Consider the following 21,057-nt stretch of genomic DNA (forward strand, 5'->3'; position numbering starts at 1 on the left):
TCCTGCTGTGTTTGGAGAAGCAGGACTCTGTATGTTCCTTGTAAATAAACAAGACATCAAAAAATTACCAGACTCCACTGCCAATTTCTGCTCCCCACTGGAACATCCCCAGGGCCCCAAACTTTGACTAGCCCCTTGGGTTGAAGAGGGACACCAATATCTTTATTGTGTGGTTTCGTTGCACGTCTATCTAATCTCAGTGGTTTATCAGCAACTAATTACTGTTGCAATGTTTTCTCATGTAATAACCATATTTATTAAAAACACAGAGGCCAGGTTTTTGAACCCAAACTCACCACAGCTAATACATGCAGGATTCAGATGTAAAGTCCTGGCTTTGAGTCATCCCCCATTTAAATGCTCAATGACAGTTGCTAGAAATCCAGTGTCATGATTCATTGATCACTAATGCCAAGGGGCAGTGGCAGGGCTGGGAGAAGCAGAGGTTAATGTGGGTCTAAAGTCGTAGTGAGTGACATGGCTTCCAGCGAGGCAGAGTGGAAGTGGGGGTCCAGTTATACACACCAATCACACTCTTTGTGTCATTCGAACGCACCGGCGGGGTCAGCTCTCAGCATTTATTCCAGGGGATTTACCGTGCAGAAGCCAACAGGGAAGGGGGTGAGCAGAGTGGAGGCATTGCAGGGACTGCACTGATTAGGTGGGGGATGGCGCGCCGTGTCTGATCTAATATTGTCTCCCCTTCTCAGCGGCGCTGCTCCCAAGGAGGATGGGCTCCTCCTGCCGGACCCAGCACACGTCTGTTGGCTTAACCAGGATGAGGGAAGACTTGCACTCCCCACTCTTACAGAACCCTGCCCAGTAGATGTAGCCTTTCCTATTGAGCAGGACGTTCTGACACTTGTCGTACCACCAGCCTCCATAGCTACTTGCGCAGTTCCCACTGGTCTGGTCCTGATCCTTGTCACTTGTGCTGAACTTCATGTTGTCGTGTATGCCCCCCAGGCCGGAGTGGTAGGTGGTGAGATAGTCCTCGCCGTCCCCAGAGTACCTGCCCAGCCTCAGAGGGTACCCGCTGGGCTCATCCTCGACACTGAAGATGTCGTACTCTGCGTAGCGGGTGTTGTTGGATTTGTCCTCCACGACAAAGCGGACCTTGTAGATGTTCTGCCGCGTGAGCAGGGACAGGTACTCGTTGCCCAGCCAGTAATCCTGCTGCACGTTCCCAAAGCCGTACTTGTAGGTGCTCCAGGACTCCTTCCAGGTGATCTCTGTGTTGTAAGAATTTCTCTGGACAACGGTCCAGCCCTTGCCTTCGGTGTCCATGTCACACCACACCACTCGAGGGGGAGAGCCTGCTGGCTGGATGACCTGGACCCCGCTGGGGCTGTCCCTGGGAATGTTGCTGCAGTCTTTGGGGAACCCTGAAATGCCACGAACATCAGGTTAAGGGGGCAGGTGGGGAGGGGGGGAGAGAGCGCTAGCTAGCTCGATCAAATCAGCCTGGGGTAACTGGAGGCTGGGTTTTTAGAGGCAGGTCCTGTGTATTTCACAATACTACAGCCACAGAATCCGCCCCGGCCATTCCTGGCCACAGAATCCCGCTCCAGATCTTACACTTTCATTTTACCAATAAAATAAAATAAGAATAGTTTCTTGCTCTGCTGGTTTTGAAGAAACCTTGAAGAGATGAATCAACTGTAAACCAAGGCTCTGTATCCTTCCTGAGTCCGTACTGCTGAAGAAATCGTTTGGCGAGGGTGGGGGAGACGCTGCCAGATCCATCTCAGCGAATGTTAATTATGAAACCCATCGGTGACAATTTAAATGGGAGTTTTCAAAGAGCCTAAGGGAGTTTGACACCCGACTGTGATTGGAATTCAGTGGGATTTAGGCACCCAACTCCCTGTGGTGCCTTTGAAAATTGCAGACATCCTATCGAGGGGCTTGTCTTTGGAGCGGAAATTGTCCCGAACTATCCTGGTAGAATGAGAGCACTGTGGTTATACTGCCCCTCCCCTCCCCAGGGTCCTCCCTCGAGCCTGAGCCCCCCAGCTCCCCTACCCCCCAGACAATCCCCCTGTGTGCCCCTCCCCCATAGCTGAGCCGAGGGGGAGGAGCTGCTGAGCACTGCGGGGGCAGGGGCTCAGGGCCACCTCTGGAGCTGGCTCGGCCCCTGGCCTGCCTGGGCAAGCCCCTGAGCAGCTCCCAGAGCCGCTGGAGGTGTGGGGAGAAGGGAATGAAAACCCCTGACAAGGAGCAACTGGCTCTCCCTGCTGCCTGGACTCTGGGGGCAAGGCTTCTAGGCATGAGCGAGAGATCCCCAGCTGTTAGCCGGGGCTAGCCCTAGTATAGGAGTTGGTGAGATGGAAGGGTAGAACTCCCAGCCAATTTGGGGGGGGTGCCTGGTTCTCACACGCTGCCCTGCGGTTGGCACCAGCGCTCTTCAGTCACTGCCGGGGGCTTGGCAGCCGTTACCGGAGAAAGGGATAACGAAGCTGTGTAAAGCAAACAGGCAATCGAGCAGCACCTCCCCCACCCCGGCGGGCCCATTCCCAGGCGCTGGAGGCCTGCGAATGGGAGTAGTGGGCTCACTAGCGCAGACCGGCCTTGCGATCCCTTCGGAGAACTCAGCGTTTCTTTGGGCCCAGCGCTGGCGGGGGGGCTGGAAGGTGCATTCAGTGGATAAGTGGATCTAGGGGTGACCCCGGCATGGGGGAGAGGAGCAGAATCAGGCCCATGATCTCGGATATGGCAGATGATAGAAGCTCTCCGACGGGTTCTCTACTCACCCCTCTCGACCTTCTTGTGGGCCAGGGTCCCGTTGCCCTGCACGGGGGCTACGCAAAGGAGCACCATCATGGACAGCGCAGACAGAAGCAGGAGAGAGCTGGACTGGAACCCTGCAGGGGACAGAAACCGCTGGACATGAGACCAGGAGAGAGTTTCACAAGTGCCTAAATCCCACTAGACGTCACTGGGATTTAGGCACTTAAGTGACTTAGCCACTCTTGAAAATGTTACCCTTAGACGCTAAGGCCAGAGTTTTCAGAGGGCTCAACTACTGGGCCAGATTTTCAGAAGAGCTCAGCTCCCAGGTAGGCACCGCAGGACATGGCTGCATGTTCAAAGGGGCTCAGCATGGGCGGGGTGGGCCCAAGTCTCTGGAGACGGGGTGAAGCCCACCATTCACCTCTCCCCCGGCCCGGCCACTGTCTCCATCTCTGCAGCCGGCCCGATTAGCACACAGCTGGGACCCAGCTGCATGGTAAAAACCATTCAAAGATTGCGGCTCCGATGGCCTGGCTCCCGGGTCCCGGGCGGGTCAGGGCCGGCTGGAGCGCTCCCTGTGGTGAGGAAGGAGCTGCCGCCTCTCTCCCCGCGCTGCACCGCTGCAAGGGGAGTGCTGCTCGGAGCAACTCCCTCTGTCCCAGCTCCCCCCGTCCACAGTCACTACCACCAGCCGGAGGGCAGTGCCCGCTCACCCACACAGAGACAGCAGCTGGGCAGCCTCCGGCAGGGCTCTGCCCCCCTCAGATGAGTGCCAGGTGAGAGGGGCCCAGGGCACAGAGCTGCTGTGTGCCCCACGCCAGGCATGCTGCCCCCTGCACTGCAGCCCAGCAGCCCAGAGGGGGACACGCTGCTGACACTGCAGCTGTTCTGTGGGCCCAGCTCAGGCCAGGCTTAAAGTGGGCAGAGTCGCCAGGGGCCACAGTCCTGGCCAAAAAAGAGTTCAAAATGGAGCCGGGTCCCTGAGGGGTGCACTGTAAGCGCTGCCCTAGCAAGGGCATGGCCATTTATTTCAGCCGGGATTAACATAGACACCCCTCCCCCGCCCCACACATGCTTTTCCCAGGCCACCTTCAGCACTCAGCGCAGGGATTCACAATGACCTTGCCGGGATCAGCAGCCCAGAGCAATCCAGACTCTTGGACAGAAACCGGCTCATTCACCCCCGGCCCCGCCCCCAGGTATATCTATCCTGGCCCTGGTATTACATCTTGTGTAGCTACAGCCCACATAACGCAGAGCACGGCATATGCAGCCCCCAATGGTAAATAGGTTGAGAACCCTACAGCAGAGGCTCACGTGTGAAGCTCCAGAGGTCCCAAGTTTGATTATAGCTGCTGCCGGCCCGTGACAGGTGCAAAATGGCAGCTTTTTGTGGGGTGAGGCGGGGTGGGGCAGGCAGGGTGTGTGTGTGTGTGTGTCAAACCAGAACAGGCTAAAGCCGCACTGGAGTCCGGCACCGTGCTTTCTGTCAGCCATCATTGTATTCATATGGTGTTGCAAAGTTAGAAAGTCCACAACTAACCCCAAAAGTGACCGTGATACAAACGTGCAAATGAATTAGAGAGAGCGAGAGAGAACACCGTGTAAACGACACACCGAAACACACTGTTGCAATGGAAACACTTTGCCCAGACATCATCCCCAGACAGATTTCATTGGAAACACCTTCTTTTTGGAGCTGCCTGGACCCCAAATTCTTCAGACAATGTCACAGCCCAAGTAACTGTGACACGCTGCCAGCAATCTCAGGTATCCTTGTGAGAGAGAGGAGAGAGGCGTAACCCCATGGCAGGCAAAGGGTTAAAGCTTTAAAGGAGAAGGATTTCAGTGAGTCTGACAAGCCAGAACTACAATGTTTGGAACTGAAGTGAAATACCAATCTGGAGTCACTCATCCTTGAAAACACGCCTCCCCTTCTCCTGACGCCCCAGAGGAGCGGGGACGCTGCCAGCTAGCAGCCGTTCACACACTCTAATAGTCTAAGACACAGAGGGCCTGAGTTCGACCTGTGACCTTGGAAAACTCATTACACTGCACCATACCTCAGTTTCCCCATTTTTAAAACATGGTTTATGCTAGTTCCTTTGTGTTCTAAAGTGCTTTGGCCCCAATGCCTAAAGGAACCTGGGGCAGGGCGGGAGGATTCCTGCCTAGGGTCCAGCAGAGCGCTGGGCAGGGGATCCCCGCCAGGCTCCTGGTACCCCATGGCCCCGGGGGCACTCTTTACCCACCAGGAGGCACTGCCAGACTCCTAGCTAGCCAGGCTCATGCTGCAGCATGCACTTGCTGGGGGAAATGCTGCTCCGTTTCAAAGGAAAAGCAGCATGTACCTCACTGCGCCCCCATCCCTTGTGCCTCGGCCAGGCAGGGTCGGGAAAGCAGAGGATGCACCAGGGCTCCCCTCCCCCTTGTGCACCTGCCCGGGCTGAGGGGCGGCACTGAGAGGAGTGCAGGCTGCCCCTCTCTATGCGGTAGTTACTGCATCTGTCTGGGCACGTTCCTTCCTGTGCCCGGGCACTCAGGGCACATGGTGTCCCACAGGGGCCACATAGCATGCCCTGCCACTGCACCTCCCCCACGTGCCCACACCGCCTGGGGCTCTGGTGCCCACCACCAGGCTCTGGCCCTACATCTCCAGGCTGTGTGAAATACTGGGCATTTCAATAAAACTCACCCATCCCGACGCTGCAGCTGAGCGGGCGAGTTAGCAACCTGAAGCGTCCCCCACTTCCACATCAGAAACCAGAGCCGGGGCTCCATGCCTTTATGGACATTGTCCCGACAGGTCACGGCCGGGTGAGGAGATACCTGAGTGGGATGGGCTGGAGCGAGACTGCGCTGCTGCTGCATCTGTCCCACAGGGAAGAGGATCAAACTGGATTCATTCAGCGACTGTCAAGGCAGCTGCTCTCTGTGTCCCAGCTCTCCGGCTGGGATACAGGGGGCAGGAACTGGTGCATTAGAGGGAACAGCTCCACGTCCGTATAGTTCTGGAAAAGAGCACCCAGGCCATCGAAATGTGCAACAAAGGACACGAGATGGGACCTGTTTATTTTGTTGAACGTGGCACCAGTTTGCTTAGTGTGATGTGCTCCAGTCTGCTCATTTGGGGACCAGGTTTTGGGATGAGGGGGAGTTTGTGCTGTCACACAAACAACGAATGAATCTCCCACATGCAATTCATGCTGCCTCCTCCCTCCCGCCCGCACACCCCGAATGCCAGCTGCAGCCGGCCCCATAAGTCTGGCTGCCCTGGTAAAGCAGCTTCCAGTGGATTCTGGCTGATTCTGGCTATGCATCTGTGACGAACTGGGACTGTTCTTACTGTGGTCTTTGAATGCTGGCAGGGGAGTGTGGCTAGGATAGTCTGCATTGGGGGATGGGAGACTGACCGGAGAATACCTGAGCATGTAACATGAGAACCCAGGAAGGGGTTAGAGGCCAGGTGACACCTTTGCCCGGGAAACTGAACAAAGGCTGTGGGAGGGGTCGCTAAAGGGAGAGTTTCAGGAGCTGGCTGGTGGAATGGCTGGGAGGCAGACAGGGCTCTGTACTCCCAAGGGGCTGGGGTGCCCGAGGACCCCAAGATGGACCTAACTGAGGGGGTCCTGTTTTCTGTGCCTGCGGGACCTGTCTTGAACTGTGTTCCTGTCGTCTAAATAAACCTTCTGCTTTACTGGCTGGCTGAGAGTCATGGTGAATCGCAGGAAGCCGGGGGTGCAGGACCCTGAGTCCCCCCACACTCCGTGACAGGATCACCCCCATCAGCTGGGCGTGCTGGGCCGACCCCATGCACAACAGGGGCAGCAGCGCGGCCGCCCTCGCGCTCTGATTGTGACTCGGGATTGCGGGGGCTTCTCACCTGTCCCATGGAAACGTGGCCAAAGGCGCCAATTGTCCCTTCATCAAAATGGCGCCATCTCCCACTGCTGCCAGCGGGGCTGAGGCCTGCGCGAGGGCCGCCCCGTCCCCACGCTCTGTCTGCATGTGGCAGGCAGGCTGCCCTCCTGACGCTGGCTGCCACCTCCCGCTGGGCTCCAGGAGGCTGAAGCCGAGCCCACAGGCAGACTGGCTGAGGCCATGGTTCAGGGCCTGGACAGCGCATGGGGACTGTGAGGGGATGTGGGGGGAAGGCTGAGCGGGTTGCAGGGGGGTGTGGGGGCAGGGATAGGGGGCAGGCTGAGGGGGACAGAGGGATATGGGCATGAGGGAGACAGAGTGTGCAGGGGGAACGCTGACAGGGGTAGTAGGTGTGGAGGGCAGGAAGAAGGCTGAGGGGGCCAGGGAGTGTGGGGGGCAGGGGGAAGGCTGAGGGGGGCATGGGGATGGGGCAGAGGGGAGGCTGTGGGGGTTGGAGGTGATCATGTGGGATATAAGAGCGGCTGAGGGAGGTGCAGGGCATGTGGGGGCAGGGGGCAGAAGAATGTGCGGGAAGGTTAAGGGGGCCGGGGTGTGGGGAGCCGAGGGAGGCTGAGGGGGGTACAGGGGGATGGGGACAGGAAGGAGGCTAAGGGAGGCAGGAGGGAGGCTCAGGGAGATGTGGGGGGCAGGGGAGAGGCTAGGGTTTGTGCGCAGAGGACAGTCGTAGAATCATAGAATCATAGAATATCAGGGTTGGAAGAGACCTCAGGAGGTCATCTAGTCCAACCCCCTGCTCAAAGCAGGACCAATTCCCAACTAAATCATCCCAGCCAGGGCTTTGTCAAGCCGGGACTTAAAAACCTCCAAGGAAGGAGACTCCACCACCTCCCTAGGTAATGCATTTCGGTAGGGCTTAGGGGCCACAAACGAGACCAGGGCCCCCTGGTGCTAGGCGCTGTCCAAACACATGATGAGAGATTGGCCCCACCCCAGAGAGCCTACAGTCTACACAGACAAAAAGTGGGTGGGGAAACAGAGGCACGGAGAAATGAAGTGACCAAAGCTAAAGAGCAGGTCAGGAATAGAACCCAGGTGTCCTGACGCCCAGGCCTGTGCCCTCAACCAAACCTATACGGCTATCCTGAGGTCAGCACATCCTTCAAACGGGGACCTGTGCTCGGAACCAAATACAGGGCACGTTCCTTTTGGCTTCTTTCTGATGAATAAAGGGTAGTTGTTTTTAAAGCCCTGTGGGGTTTGATTTGCTTTTACATTAGAAATGCAGATCTTGTCCACCCTTCTTTTTTCGTGGCTGGCTCTATGGGTGACGACAGAACTACTGGGTTGACGAGGTCGGTTTATTATTATTTAACATTTCTCTCGTGGTAGTGCTGAAAGACCATTATCAGCTGGGCCCTACTTTTGCTGGGGCTGTACAGACATACCTCAAGTGTCACTCCCGTGCTATTCTGTTGTGTGCAGGTCATTATACCACGTTCACCACCACAGTATCACAGCACCTTCCAGTGGTGCATTACGCTACATGACTAACACCCATCACGTATTTGTTCCCTTGTCCTCTCCCAAGGGTGAGAAGTGTGCCCGATCAAGAGGGCTTTTTAATAATACACACACACACGTTGCTGTGTGTGTATATCAGAGAAGGCGCTGTAAAGAAATGCCTTGCATTGGAGCGGATGGTGGGGCGGTTTGGGATGGTCCTTAGTGGCACCTTAGAGACTAACAGGTATATACATAGCACATGAAAAGATGGGAGTTGTCTTACCAAGTGGGAGGTCAGTCTAATGAAGTCATCTGATGAAGTGGGTTCTAGCCCACTGTGACAATGCGGTTCTGGCGGAACCCAACTGAGAGTGCCAACTCAGGACAAATTGCTCAAATAGGGCAGTTACAGCCCAAGGCTGGGGTTTTCTCCACCTCTAAGGCAAACCAAACCAGCCAGACTAAGAGGACTCCAGTCTCACCCCACTGGCTAACTGCAAGTCTCACAAGCAATCTCCTTAGACACTCCAGTTTCCCAGTATTACCACCAGTACCACTCGTTATGGGGACAAATGGTTATGAAAACCAATACCCCAGTAAAAGAAAAAGGTTCTCCTGATCCCAAAGGACCAAGCCCCAGACCCAGGTCAATATACAAATCAGATCTTACCCACAAATCACGCTGTTGCCAATCCTTTAGAATCTAAAATCTAAAGGTTTATTCATAAAAGGAAAAAGATAGAGATGAGAGTTAGAATTGGTTAAATGGAATCAATTACATACAGTAATGGCAAAGTTCTTGGTTCAGGCTTGCAGCAGCGATGGAATAAACTGCAGGTTCAAATCAAGTCTCTGGAATACATCCCCCGCTGGGATGGGTCCTCAGTCCTTTGTTCAAAGCTTCAGCTTGTAGCAAAGTTCCTCAAGAGGTATGAAGCAGGATTGAAGACAAGATGGAGATGAGGCATCAGCCTTATATAGTCTTTTCCAGGTGTAAGAACACCTCTTTGTTCTTACTGTGGAAAATTACAGCAAAATGGAGTCTGGAGTCACATGGGCCAGTCCCTGCATACTTTGCTGAGTTACAAGGCGTGTCTGCCTTCTCTCAATGGGTCCATTGTATAGCTGATGGTCCTTAATGGGCCATCAAGCAGGCTAGGCAGAGCTAACACCAGTTTGTCTGGGATGTCACCCAGCAGCATAGCATAAGTTTGAAATACAGACAGTATAGAGCCAATATTCATAACTTCAACTACAAAAGTGATACACACATATAGACAGCATAATCATAACCAGTAAACCATAACCTTGTCTTAGACACCCCATTTGACCCCCTTTATACAAGATTTGCGTGCCACTACAGGACCTTGGTTGCAACAATGATCTATATGGTCCCAGATTATATCAATAACGTCACACCCACGAAAGCTTATGCCCAAATATATTTGTTAATCTCTAAGGTGCCACAAGGACTCCTCGTTGTTTTTGCTGATACAGACTAACATGGCTACCACACTGAAACCTGTCTCTTGCTATAGCGTCCTACTGTGCCAGAGAAGCAAAACTATCACCCACAGTCTGTGCCCCAGAGAACTTACAGTCCAAACAGGGTGACAGAGAAGTATACTAAGACGTGCACAGTACACTCAGTGTGATCACAGATTTGCACAGCTTTCTCACAAGTACCAAGGATATGAAACCTGAGTGATCAAGGGAGGAAGGAAGGGGGTTTTGATCAGGCTGCTTGAAACAGGTGCATGGGGAGGAGGTCGGTTGTTCTGGTTGGCACCCATTTCACTCAAATGCCGAACACACAGTAGGGAGAAAAGCTCTCTTTGCTAAATATTCAGTGGTCATGCTCCTTTGGTTTGAGGCATTAGAAAACTCCCTCTGGAGCCCACCAGCAGAAACAGGGAAGCTAAGACTGGGTATGTCTAAAGTGAAAAACAAGAAAGAAACAATTTAAAAATAAAAAGCCTTTTCATGCTTTCTTTATCCACCATAAAGTAGAAAAAAATAAGAGCTCAAACCCAATTGTTTAGCATGTCACCTTTAATGAGCGGAGGTGAACTTTGTTGAGATCCTAGGAACAGAGTGATGCACTGTATGATTATAGATGTATCACTGTGTGTTTGTGTGTGAGTGCACCTTTGCTTACTCACCTATATCCACGCACATTTCAGAGGAGAGGGGAGGGGAAGGCAAAGCCGCCTCGGAAAGGTGAGCGGCGTCTGATATGGATTTTATTTGTGTGAACAGTTTGGGTGGCCGGCGCTCTCTTCCTTTCAGGCAGTATTTGCTAAATTAATGAGATGTCTCTGAGATGAATCACCGTGCAGCCTGGTGGCAGTACCTGCATTGCCGGCCGGCTTTGAACATTACTAGCGCACCTTTCACAGGAGTTTTACCTTCTAATACATCAGGGCTCAATAGAGAGAGAAGAACATTACTGTTCTGAGAACTCGGCCGTGGACGGATCAGCTTTGCATGCTTGTCAGGGAGGGGAACGTGCGCACACACTCATGAGAACATTGTTCCTGCCGAGGAAATCAAGGAGCCTAACGCATCTTTAAATTCATAGGGAACAACTGGGGCTGGCAGATGGGGGGATCATGGCAGCTCTCCCAGCCAGGGAGGTGGGGTGGCCTTCCTCTCCCAGCAGCCGGGGCTGGGCTGTGCTGCAAAGTTCCCAACTCTCAGGCAGGGCTGGCTCTAATTTTTTTGCCGCCCCAAGCAAAAAAAAAAGAGTGCCGCCCTCCATAGCGCCACCATAACACACGCCCTCAGCACCGCGACGCCACCCCACCTCCGCGGAGCGCCGCGGAGCCGAACACCCCCCCTCACGGAGCACCGCCAAATGCCGTGCCGTCGAACCCCCCCACCGAGCGCCACCGAACACCCCCCCGCGGAGCGCCGCGCCGTGCTGCTGAACCCTCCCACCGCCACACATATCTCCCACTGAGCGCCGCGCCACCAAACACCCCACCGTTGAGCCGTGCTGCCAAACAGCGCCCCCGCCCCCGCGGAGCGCCCTGCCGTGCCGCCACCCCCCCCACGGAGCACTGCTGCCGAATCCCACCCCCCAGTGACACCTACACGCCCAGCCGACGAAACAAAAACAACCCACCCCACCCCCAGCGACCAAACTCCCTCCCCCCCAAAAAAAATCCCCACCACCCCAAGATTGGCCGCCCCTTACCAGGTGCCGCCCCAAGCACGTGCTTGGTCGGCTGGTGCCTGGAGCCGGCCCTGCTTTCAGGGGCTGAGTGCGAGTCCCGGGCTTTGGGCACCAACAGGAGGGGCTGCCGTGATAGTGGGAGAAGCTCCTCTGACGCCGTGATGTTCAGGGCTGGGCCTGCGGGCAGAGCTCTGTGTGAGAGCCCCGGGGCTCTGCTGAGGCTACAGGACAGAGGCCTCTTCAGTTTGCAGAAAGAAAGAAATCTCTGGGGTGAGCACACAGCAGATGTCTGTTTTCCCAGGGCCAGATGCTGCCACCTTGTCACTGGAAGGGCCCGTGTGAGCTCTGACCACAGATGAGGGAGGACGCCCAGCCTGGATAGACAGATTCCTTAATGCCATGGCTGGGGACAGAAGCCTGCAGCCAAAGCTCACACTGCAGGAAACAACCTGCAGAGGCCTTTCATCTCCCCAGGGTCAGACGTCACCACTAGGAGAATGTGAGTGCCGGAGCACTGGGGGAGCTGGCCTGAGATGGCATCCCAGGGCACAACCACCTGTGTCAAGTCCATTCTGTTTCCATGCTCAGCAAAGATGCAGGGAGCTATGCGGTCAGGAGAGGCGCTGGTCAGAATTTGCCAGTGGAACTGTTTTTCCATCAGAAATTGCCAGCTTGTCAAAATCCAAACGTTTCATGGGAACACGTCGATTTGGACAAACCTTCCGACAGAAAGCAGGCAGGTTTTGCACGGAAAGCTGCTTGGCTCCCTGCCAGCTCGCCCGCCTGCCCACCTGCTTGACAGGCTGATGGGGGGCCTGGGCTTCCAGGCTGCAGAGAGAAGGCCCTGGCTCCCAAGATCCCAGGGTCCCCGAAATCCTCTCCTTGCAGGGGTAATGTTCTGGTTACTGCACAGCTCTAGGAGGAGGGGAGGTATCCGATGCCCCACAAGCCACCAATCCTCCCTGCCAAGGTCCCAGTAACTACGATAGCCTGTGAGAACATCCTAACCTTTAGGTCACTTTCCCTGCCAGGTAAAAGGGTGTGACCTGGACCCCTCCCTGCCACCGGAGTCCAGCACTGCCGAGAAAGCCAAGTGTGGACTAAACTAAGCCCCTGGTTAACCCTTTCCCAGAGGAATCCAGAAGCCACTGATAATTGCAGGCTACATGGTGACCTCTCTCTCAGGTTACTCCCCCATCCTGGAATAGAGGTTGGTGAGTCCTGGACGAACGCCGTTCAGCTGGGAACATGCTCCCCCTTCTCGTGCCGAGGACTACATGAGATGGGTGTAGTGGGCACTCCCGATAAAGGGGACAGTGTGACAGCTGCCTTTCAAATAGGCCCCAGGCATGGGTGGGCCACAGCACCCAATTCCTCTGCCCCCGCAACTTTCTTTGCTGCTTTAACGTACAATCACAACCTGCTCCGCTGACACCTCTGACTCCTGAAAGCCCTAATGCTCCTGGGGAGCAGGCCATGCCCTGCCCTGCCCTGGCTGCCCCGGGTGTTACCTCGGAGGGAATCGTTCTAGATTCCAATGAGTGGCAGGTCCAGGGAAGAGCCTTATCTGGGGGGAGGCTGTACCAGACCCCCCCCGACCCAGGCAGGCTCCCAGGTACTCTCTGCTCGGGGCTGATAAGGCTCCTTAGCAGTTTCTCTCCAAACAAATTCCAGTTCAAGACACCTGAGAGCTCCACAGCAGGGCAGCATCCCCAGAGCGCAGCAGGACGCGGGTTAGGGGGAGCAGTCGGTAGCAGCACCTGCCCCTCGTACGGCAGGAGCGAGAAGTGCCAGCCTCTCTGCACAGAGCAGCAGTGTTCAGCCTGGGCCAGACGTGCTGCGGTGATGGGTAAGAGCGGGCTCGGAGAGCCAGAGGGTCTGTGGGGCAGCGCTGGGCCCTTCTGCTCCGCACTAGGGCTGAGTGGGCATGTTCAGCTGGGATTGGAACCCACCAGCACTTGTGGGTGCGAATGTGGGGCTGGAACGCAACGTGGGGCGCTCCCACCTCGCCCGGGGACGACTGGGGGGAAGGGCAGAGAGTCACCTGGGCTGAGACCCCAGCTCCAGGGAGACAGTCACCCCGGCCCAGCCGGGTTAAATTGCCCAGCTGTGTGACAGCCCCCCCATCCCCGAGGGGTTCCCGCCCCCCCGGTATGTCACAGCAGGGTACGGTGTACCGGCAAGAGCCGGTGCGCTGTACCAGGGTGGCCCAGCTTCCCCAGGGGGCAATTTAAAGGACCTAGGGCTCCCAGCAGGGGCCGGAGCCCCAGGCCCTTTAAATTGCCACCAGACCCCCACTGCTGGAGCTCTGGGATAGGGCTGCGGGGCTCTGGGGGCTATTTAAAAAGTCCGGGGCTCCCGTTGCCTCTACCGCCCTGGCCCTTTAAATAGCCACTGGAGCCCCGCTGCTTCCCCAGGGCTCCCGCGGCTATTTAAAGGGCAGGGGCGGTAGAAGCAGGGGAGCCCTGGGCCCTTTAAATAGCCCCCAGAGCCCTGGGATAGCGGGGGACTTGGGGGCTATTTAAAGGGCCGGGGCTCCAGCTGCCTCTGCTGCACCCCGTCCCCGCACCAGCCCCGCACCCCCTGCTCTGCCCGCAGCCAGCCCCGTCTCCAGCCAGCCCTGCACCCCCTGTCCGCAGCCAGCCCCTGCTGCACCCCTGCCCTACCTCCAGCCCCGCCCCCCTGCCCTGCTTGCAGCCAGCCCTGCACCTCCTGCCCACAGCCAGCCTCTGCCGCACCCCCTGCCCTGTCTCCAGGCAACCCCTGCCGCACCCCCCTGCGGCCCTGCGCAAAGCCAGCCAGTCCCACACACCCCTGTCTCCAGCCAGCCCCGCACCCCTTGCCCTGCCTGCAGCCAGACCCTACCTCCAGTGAGCCCCTGCCCTGCCTCCAGCCAGCCCCATGTCCACTGGTGCCCTGCAGTTCCCAGGGCAGTAACCCTGCACACCTGCTTCAATGAGGGGGGCAGGGAGCAGCTGGGACCCACACATGTGCACACCACTAGGGTGACCAGACAGCAAGTGTCAAAAATCGGGACAGCGGGTGGGGGATAATAGGATCCTATAAGAAAAAGACCCCAAAATCGGGACTGTCCCTATAAAATCAGGACATCTGGTCACCCTAGCACACCCCCAGGGAATGGCGGGGACCCACACACGTGAAATGGAGCTCATTAATAACCGATCAACAGCATATATGATGCAATGTACATAATATATAATTTTATTATTTATATAGTTATGAAAAGTAAATAATACATGGAAGAAATGAAAGGCTTTTTTTTACATTATTTTTTTTGTTAGTCATCCCTGCTGGGGCCCCGCCAAAAATGTTCGAATTGGGCCCCGCCCTTCCTAAAGCCGGCCCTGCTGGAGAGAACAGGAGGATTCAGTCAGCAGGGGCTGCCGATCCGTCCCATTCACCAGGGCTGCCATCCTGCGGCTTCAGCATTAGTGGCTGGGGTGACTTGGGGAAAGGTCTCAACCTCCCCACATCCCACTTCACTGCTGCCAGAATCCCTCCTGCCCCCCCGCTACAGTCCCCTCCCTACCCAACCTGGGTGGGGCTGGAGGAGAGGGGTCTGAGAACTTGAGCTGTGGATTGGAGGTGGAACAGCTGTCAGGGGCACTGAGGGGGAGGTGGCAGGAGCTCCCCGTACAAGGAGGGGGGTTGCCACTGGAGGTCACTAGGAAGGACAAAAAGACTCCATCCTGGGGGTCAGGAGGGGTAATCCATCCCTCAGAGGTGGGCAGGGGCTGGGTGGAAATGCTGCTGGTTCCAGGGGCCGTTAATCCCCCCTGATTCCTCGGAGGTGTCTGAGTCTCAGACAGGTTCTCGTTCCCTTGCAGCAGGAGGACGTCACGGCCAATGTGATGCGCCAGCTCCGTATCATGCGGCACTTGCGCCAGGTGCCCGAGGTGCTGCAGGGCCTGTGCCTCTGAGGCCACCAGCAACTCCTGCTCCCTGCTGCGGGTACTGCTCTGGCTCTCTGTAAATGGGGAGCTAGTGGAAGGAGAAATGGAGCCCCCTGGCACTCACAGAAAGCTGATTACAGAATGAGCCCGAAGTGAGAGGCACCATATCCGCCCCCCTAAATAGCCAGACTTCAGTGGTGATACACCCCAGCTGGGGTAGCAACAGGATTGAGAACGAGGTAGGAAATTCAGAGCAGCAAGGAAAGCCTGGAGGGGAACTTGAGAAGAGAGGTTGGAAAAGTGCAGCAAAGAGAAAGGTGCAGACCTAGCTGTTGGGTCCAGGGCCCTGAGCTGCTATCAATGTCAGGGTGGGACTGGGTTCCCCTACCGGCCCCAGAGGAGGCGGCGTACACGCACCTGGAGAGGGTTCCCAAGCCCAGCAAGGGGGCTACAGGCTGAGCAAGTGCCCCAGCGATGGCAGAAGGACTTCTGTCTGTGGAAAGATCCCTTTGGACTTTTAGTGTGAGGCAAGCTGGGCCCCAGAAGGGTGGACTAAAGGTGGTGACCTGGCCGGAGTTACCAGGCAGAGAAACTGCCGTGGTGCTGGAGCGACCATGGATGGGGGACGCTAGCCCAGCAAGAGGGCTGTGACGCTGCTCCCAATGCTACACTCAGTTTCTCAGAAATGAGTAGACTTTATGGGCAGAAGAGACAGTTAGAGCATCTAATCTAACCCCCTGCATATCACAGGCCTTTCTGCACCATATGGGGCAGGCAGAGCTCTGCCTGGGCGCAGGGGGAATGGGATGGGGGTAGATCAAGGAAAGCGGGGAGGGGAATGGGTGAGAGGGAAAGAGCTCCTGTCCCAGATGAAGGAATTTGGGGGCAGAGGAAAGGACCCTGCTCCACAGAGAGGGGAGAGAGTTTCTGTGAGTGCCAGGGGGCTCCATTTCCCCTTCCACTAGCTCCCCATTTACAGAGAGCCAGAGCAGTACCTGCAGCAGAGAGCGGGAGTTGCCGGTGGCCTCAGAGGCACAGGCCCTGCAGCGCCTCGGTCACCTGGTGCAAGTGCCGCATGATACGGAGCTGGCGCATCACATTGGCCGTGACGTCCTCCTGCTGCAAGGGAACGAGAACCTGTCTGAGACTCAGACGCCTCCGAGGAATCAGGGGGGATTAACGGCCCCTGGAACCAGCAGCATTTCCACCCAGCCCCTGCCCACCTCTGAGGGATGGATTCCCCCTCCTGACCCCCAGGATGGAGTCTTGTTGTCCTTCCTAGGGACCTCCAGTGGCAACCCCCCTCCTTGTACAGGGAGCTCCTGCCACTTCCCCCTCAGTGCCCCTGACAGCTGTTCCACCTCCAATCCACAGCTCAAGTTCTCAGACCCCTCTCCTCCAGCCCCACCCAGGTTGGGTAGGGAGGGGACTGGAGCGGGGGGGCAAGAGGGATTCTGGCAGCAGTGAAGTGGGATGTGGGGAGGTTGAGACCTTTCCCCAAGTCACCCCAGCCACTAATGCTGAAGCCGCAGGATGGCAGCCCTGGTGAATGGGACGGATCGGCAGCCCCTGCTGACTAGGGTTACCATACGTCACGTTTTTCCCGGACATGTCCTGCTTTTCGGCAATCAAACCCCCGTCTGGGGGGAATTGCCGAAAAGCCAAACATGTCCGGCAAAATGCCGGCCAGGCACTTCCCCTCCCGCAGCTGCTCTGCTCCGCTCCTTCCCTCTCAGACTTTAAGAGCCGAGCTGCCCGAGCCAGCGCTACCGGCTTCCGGCAGCCCCCCCGCCTCCGGACCCCGAGCAACGGGCCAGGCACTTCCCTTCCCGGGCTCCAGCTGAGCTGCTCCGCTCCTCCCCTCTCAGACTTTAAGGCTCTAGCTGCGCTGGGGAAGCGCCGGCCGGGGGCGCAGGGTCTGGGGGCTGCCCGGCAAACCGTGAAGCCGGTAGCGCTGGGGCAGCCCTTTCCCCATGGCTGGGAGTGGGAGGGAGCGGAGTTAGGGCGGGGAAGGAGCGGAGTTGGGGCGGGGCTAGGGGTGAGGAAATGGGCGGGGCCAGGGCCCGTGGAGGGTCCTCTTTTTTTATTTATTAGACATGGCAACCCTACTGCTGACTGAATCCTCCTGTTCTCTCCAGAACAGGTCCAGCCTTGCCAGCAGCAGGACAAGCGTCCCCTGCCCATGTGCCTCAGCCCTGCCTGGTCAGACGCCATCACCCATCAGTCCTTGGCCTCCCAGGCTGCCAGTGATGGGAGCAACTCTGGGTGGTGGCTCGGGTGACACAGACACCAGACCACTAGGAATTGGGTGCGGCCCTGTGGGACAGGAGAGTCTCGCAGGGGGCACTTGGGGGACTCTCCTGCCCTTCCCAAGAGCGATAGCACCCTGTCCTAAGAACGTAAGTCTGGGATGAGGCAAAGCTTGTCATTAATTAGCCTGGCTAAAGAGCTGGGTGGAGCTGCTCCGCGGACAAGCTGGCTCGCTCCTGCTCATGGAGGTGAATTCATCTCCCTTCCCAGGAGCACCTGCTCTCCCTTTCATTCGACACCAGGCTCCTTGTGCCAGGCCAGCGAATGGCCACAGGATGGGAATGAGGCCTGGGCCCCGCCCCAATCTCCTGAGTCTAATGCAGCTGCTCACCTTGTCCCCCATCAGCTGCTGGGTTTCCCCCAGGAGGGAGTAGGTGACAGGGAGAGAGACGCACACACATTTGTCCTTCTGGTTGCAGGGCTTGTGTCCTTCCAATCCCATTGGTGGCTGCACAGTGGGCAGAGTCCTCGCTGCGTGCCCGGCCCAACAGAATTGCAGGGCATGGTGTGGAACACAGAAAGAGATAGAGAGACTCATCCTCCAGCCGGCGTCAGTCTGAGAGAAATTGGCTGGGGTCCCAGTCTCAGTCTTCTAGCGGGTGCCATTTCCCAGCTGGGTTCCTTACCCCTCTGGTGCAGCAGCAGCTGGTAGAGCCGGTAAACCCCCTCCCTGGCCTGCCAGCTGATGTCCTTGGCTGGGTCACTGACGGAAAGAGCCAGCTGTGCCATGTGGTGACCCATCCTGGGGAATTCCGCTGAGTTCTAATGGACGGGAGAGGGAGAGGGGACTCCATCAGCATTTTCATGTCAGCTCCCAGTCCCCCCCCGGGCCAGGACTCTCCTTCCCCTCAGCCCCTCTGCAGGAGCTGCTAGAGCCAGACCCTTAATTTCCTCTGCCCCCAAGGAAGCCTGGAGCACAGGGCTGTGGGCAGGGCCCTCCATGAGAACTTGCTTCCCCAGCTGCTCCAGGATGACAGGGAGCCATGAACCTGGAGCACAGTCCCCTTAAAAGCCCAGAGTCACCACTTAACTAGGACAAGAAGAACTTGACTCAAGCCAGGCTCACTCTCTGCTCTGACTCTGCCTCCCCAAGAGGAACACTCCTAACCCACAGCCCCTGCAGCAGCAGATCCTACAGCCCGTCGGAGCCAGCCCACCTACCCCTGGAGTCAGGAAGCTGGGGTCAGAGGTCACTTACGTCAAACTCAGGGAGGGTGATGGTGGATCTGAGCAGGGCCGTGCTGCTCTTAACGGCCCTGGCTCTCTCTCGCGGCACCCTGGACACGATCCAGTAGTTAATGTGCTGTGGGGAAAGGAGGCATTGCACTGACTGCCCTGACCAAGGACGCCCACTGGGGGCCCGGCTAGGAGGACTGACTGGAAAATGGATCTAAGAGTGAAGGTAAAATTGCCCCCACCCCTCTCATCGGGCTCACCTCCAAGATGTACTGGAGCCTGTCGGTGTCTGGGGACTCTGCCAGCAGGTTCCCCAGCATGGCGTCCAGGAGGTCTGGCAAGACCCTAGGCAGATCCTGAAAGCAAGGGAGAGCCATGGGTCAGAGTTAGGGAAACTGGGGCTACATCTGCCACAGGATGGGAAGTGGGGTCTCTGGGAAGCACTGGTGAGACCCCAAACACATATCCTGGCCTCTCTCATTCACATCCCACTGCAGGCAATTAGCAAGGATTCATGGCAGGATGACAGCTGGCTCTTCAATCCATGACTTTAGCATGATCTACCTGCACTTGGGTGGTGTCCTTCTCCATGCCCAGGGTGAAGACGGCGTGCAGGGCAGCTCGGAGGAGGTGGGTCTCCAGCTCTGGCTCCAGGGCAGGCGTCATGGTGCTGGCAAGAGAGAGGAGCCGATATTAGACTGTGCAGTGCGGGGATGGGACTGGCACCAACACGCAGGTGAAACTGCAGCAAAATAGGCACAGGCTGGCAAGAATGGAAACAGAGGCACCGAGCCAGGGAATGACAAGGCCAAGGTTTCTCAGAAAGACAGTGGCAGGGCAGGAATAGCACCTGTTCCCTGGACCCTGCTGCCCCTCCTGTATCTGATCCTGGGAGTGAGCCTCTCCCCAAAGCCGTTGCAATGTTACTGGAGTGAAAAGAACAGCCCAGCCAGGAGAGAGTGACCTTTCCCCGCACCTCTGCCAGAGGAGCCACCCTTGGGCGGTGACCTGGGAGTGGGAGGGGCAGTGACTCCCAGCCCTGGGCCTGAGCAGCACTGGGGTTAGGGGAACCGGGTCGGAGGGTCTCGGTACCTGAGGTTGCCCACAGCAATCAGGGAGTTAGCGAGGACGGCGCCGGGTGGAGAGTTATCAGGCAGCTCCTCAATGAGCTCCTGTGAGACCCAAAGGAGACAAAGGAGCGTGTGAGATTCGGGCCTCACTGACACTTCCCAGTGAGGAGATTACACAGCCAGGGCCCCACACAGCCAGCAGGATCCCCCCCACCTGCCTCCCGCTCCTCCGATTCCTGCCCAATAGTGACCACTCTCCGAATTTCTCCCATCTCTTCGCCCCGACCATTTCTGGTTTCTGCAGACTAGATGTTTTAGCAAAGTTTAGAATTCCTTGGTGCTCAACACCGTGAAACTCCCCTTTCTCCTTCACAAAGGGTTTTAACGCCCCTTATCTCACCCAGGCTCTCGACTGCCCAAAGTTGGAGAATTGTCCCTGTTCCCACTGCAGAGCACCCCCCACGACACACACACAGAGTCCTCCTGGTGGTGGGAGGGGAACAGAGGAAAGGACAAAAGAAGTAAGAGATGAAGAGAAAGGAGGGAGGGATGGAGGAAAAGGTAAAAGAAAAAGGACAAACCCTAATGTCCCCAGTGATTCTAAGGGACAAAATCCCAGGTGGGGAATAAAATTCGACCACCTTAAGCTAGTGTTTTCCAGGCCTAGAATTCAGCTGGCGCCAGATGCATCAGACTGAACAGGTTCCAAACCTCTCGGAGGCTCTTACCTTCTAAACAGGGACGTCTGTTTTCCAGTAAAATCAGGAAAAAGAAAAGAGAAAACTCAAAAGAGGTTCCTCCTGGCGCTCATGTACGTGAACCTAAATACTCTCTCAGTCCTCAAAGAGAGACCTCGAGAAGGAGACTTGCTGAAGCAAAGCTACAGGGGTCTCTGAGGTTTCCCTGGCCCTGCGCCCCTGTCCTGCCTGGCTGATGTCAGCATCTCTCTGTGAGGTCACCACCTCCCCAGCACCTTTGACCAATAGGCGGAGGTCCTGCAAAAGGCCTTTGTGATGTCACTGCCACACCCACCCCTCCCCTGCAGTGCTAATGTCCTGCCACAGGGCAGACACTTTGGAGGTTTGAGCTACTCCCTGTGGATCTTTTTTCAGAGTAACAGCCGTGTTAGTCTGTACCACACTCAGTGTTCATTCTAGGAACTAAGCCGGCTAGACAGTAAAACATCACGAGTTGCTCCCAATGCTACACTCGGTTTCTCAGAAATGAGTAGACTTTATGGCCAGAAGAGACAGTTAGAGCATCTAATCTAACCCCCTGCATATCACAGGCC

At 56.7% G+C, this 21,057-nt stretch overlaps 2 protein-coding genes across 7 annotated transcripts; both read right to left on the bottom strand.

Annotated features, from left to right (window-relative positions):
- Positions 1-232: 232 nt before the first annotated feature.
- Positions 233-12,381, bottom strand: LOC135977681 (fibrinogen-like protein 1-like protein). 6 transcript variants are annotated; one of them, XM_065578917.1, is made up of 3 exons: positions 11,318-12,381; positions 2,754-2,864; positions 233-1,385 (listed from the first exon to the last, which is right to left on the bottom strand). In XM_065578917.1, exons 2-3 carry the CDS (start codon positions 2,821-2,823, stop codon positions 688-690), a joined length of 768 nt encoding a protein of 255 aa, XP_065434989.1. In that variant the 5' UTR covers positions 2,824-2,864; positions 11,318-12,381; the 3' UTR covers positions 233-687. The 6 variants fall into 6 exon arrangements, with proteins under 6 accessions (XP_065434989.1, XP_065434988.1, XP_065434987.1 ...); XM_065578916.1 differs by lacking the exon at positions 11,318-12,381 and adding an exon at positions 5,429-6,225; XM_065578915.1 differs by lacking the exon at positions 11,318-12,381 and adding an exon at positions 4,351-4,850.
- A 4,039-nt stretch (positions 12,382-16,420) lies between these two features.
- LOC135977680 (maestro heat-like repeat-containing protein family member 1) lies at positions 16,421-19,931 on the bottom strand. Its single transcript, XM_065578913.1, has 5 exons — positions 19,789-19,931; positions 19,261-19,366; positions 18,957-19,052; positions 18,719-18,823; positions 16,421-18,282 (listed from the first exon to the last, which is right to left on the bottom strand). Exons 2-5 carry the CDS (start codon positions 19,360-19,362, stop codon positions 18,055-18,057), a joined length of 531 nt encoding a protein of 176 aa, XP_065434985.1. The 5' UTR covers positions 19,363-19,366; positions 19,789-19,931; the 3' UTR covers positions 16,421-18,054.
- Between the last annotated feature and the right edge of the window lie 1,126 nt (positions 19,932-21,057).

The sequence above is a fragment of the Chrysemys picta genome, unplaced genomic scaffold (genome assembly GCF_011386835.1).
Source record: "Chrysemys picta bellii isolate R12L10 unplaced genomic scaffold, ASM1138683v2 scaf9, whole genome shotgun sequence".
Taxonomy (NCBI): Eukaryota; Metazoa; Chordata; order Testudines; family Emydidae; genus Chrysemys; species Chrysemys picta.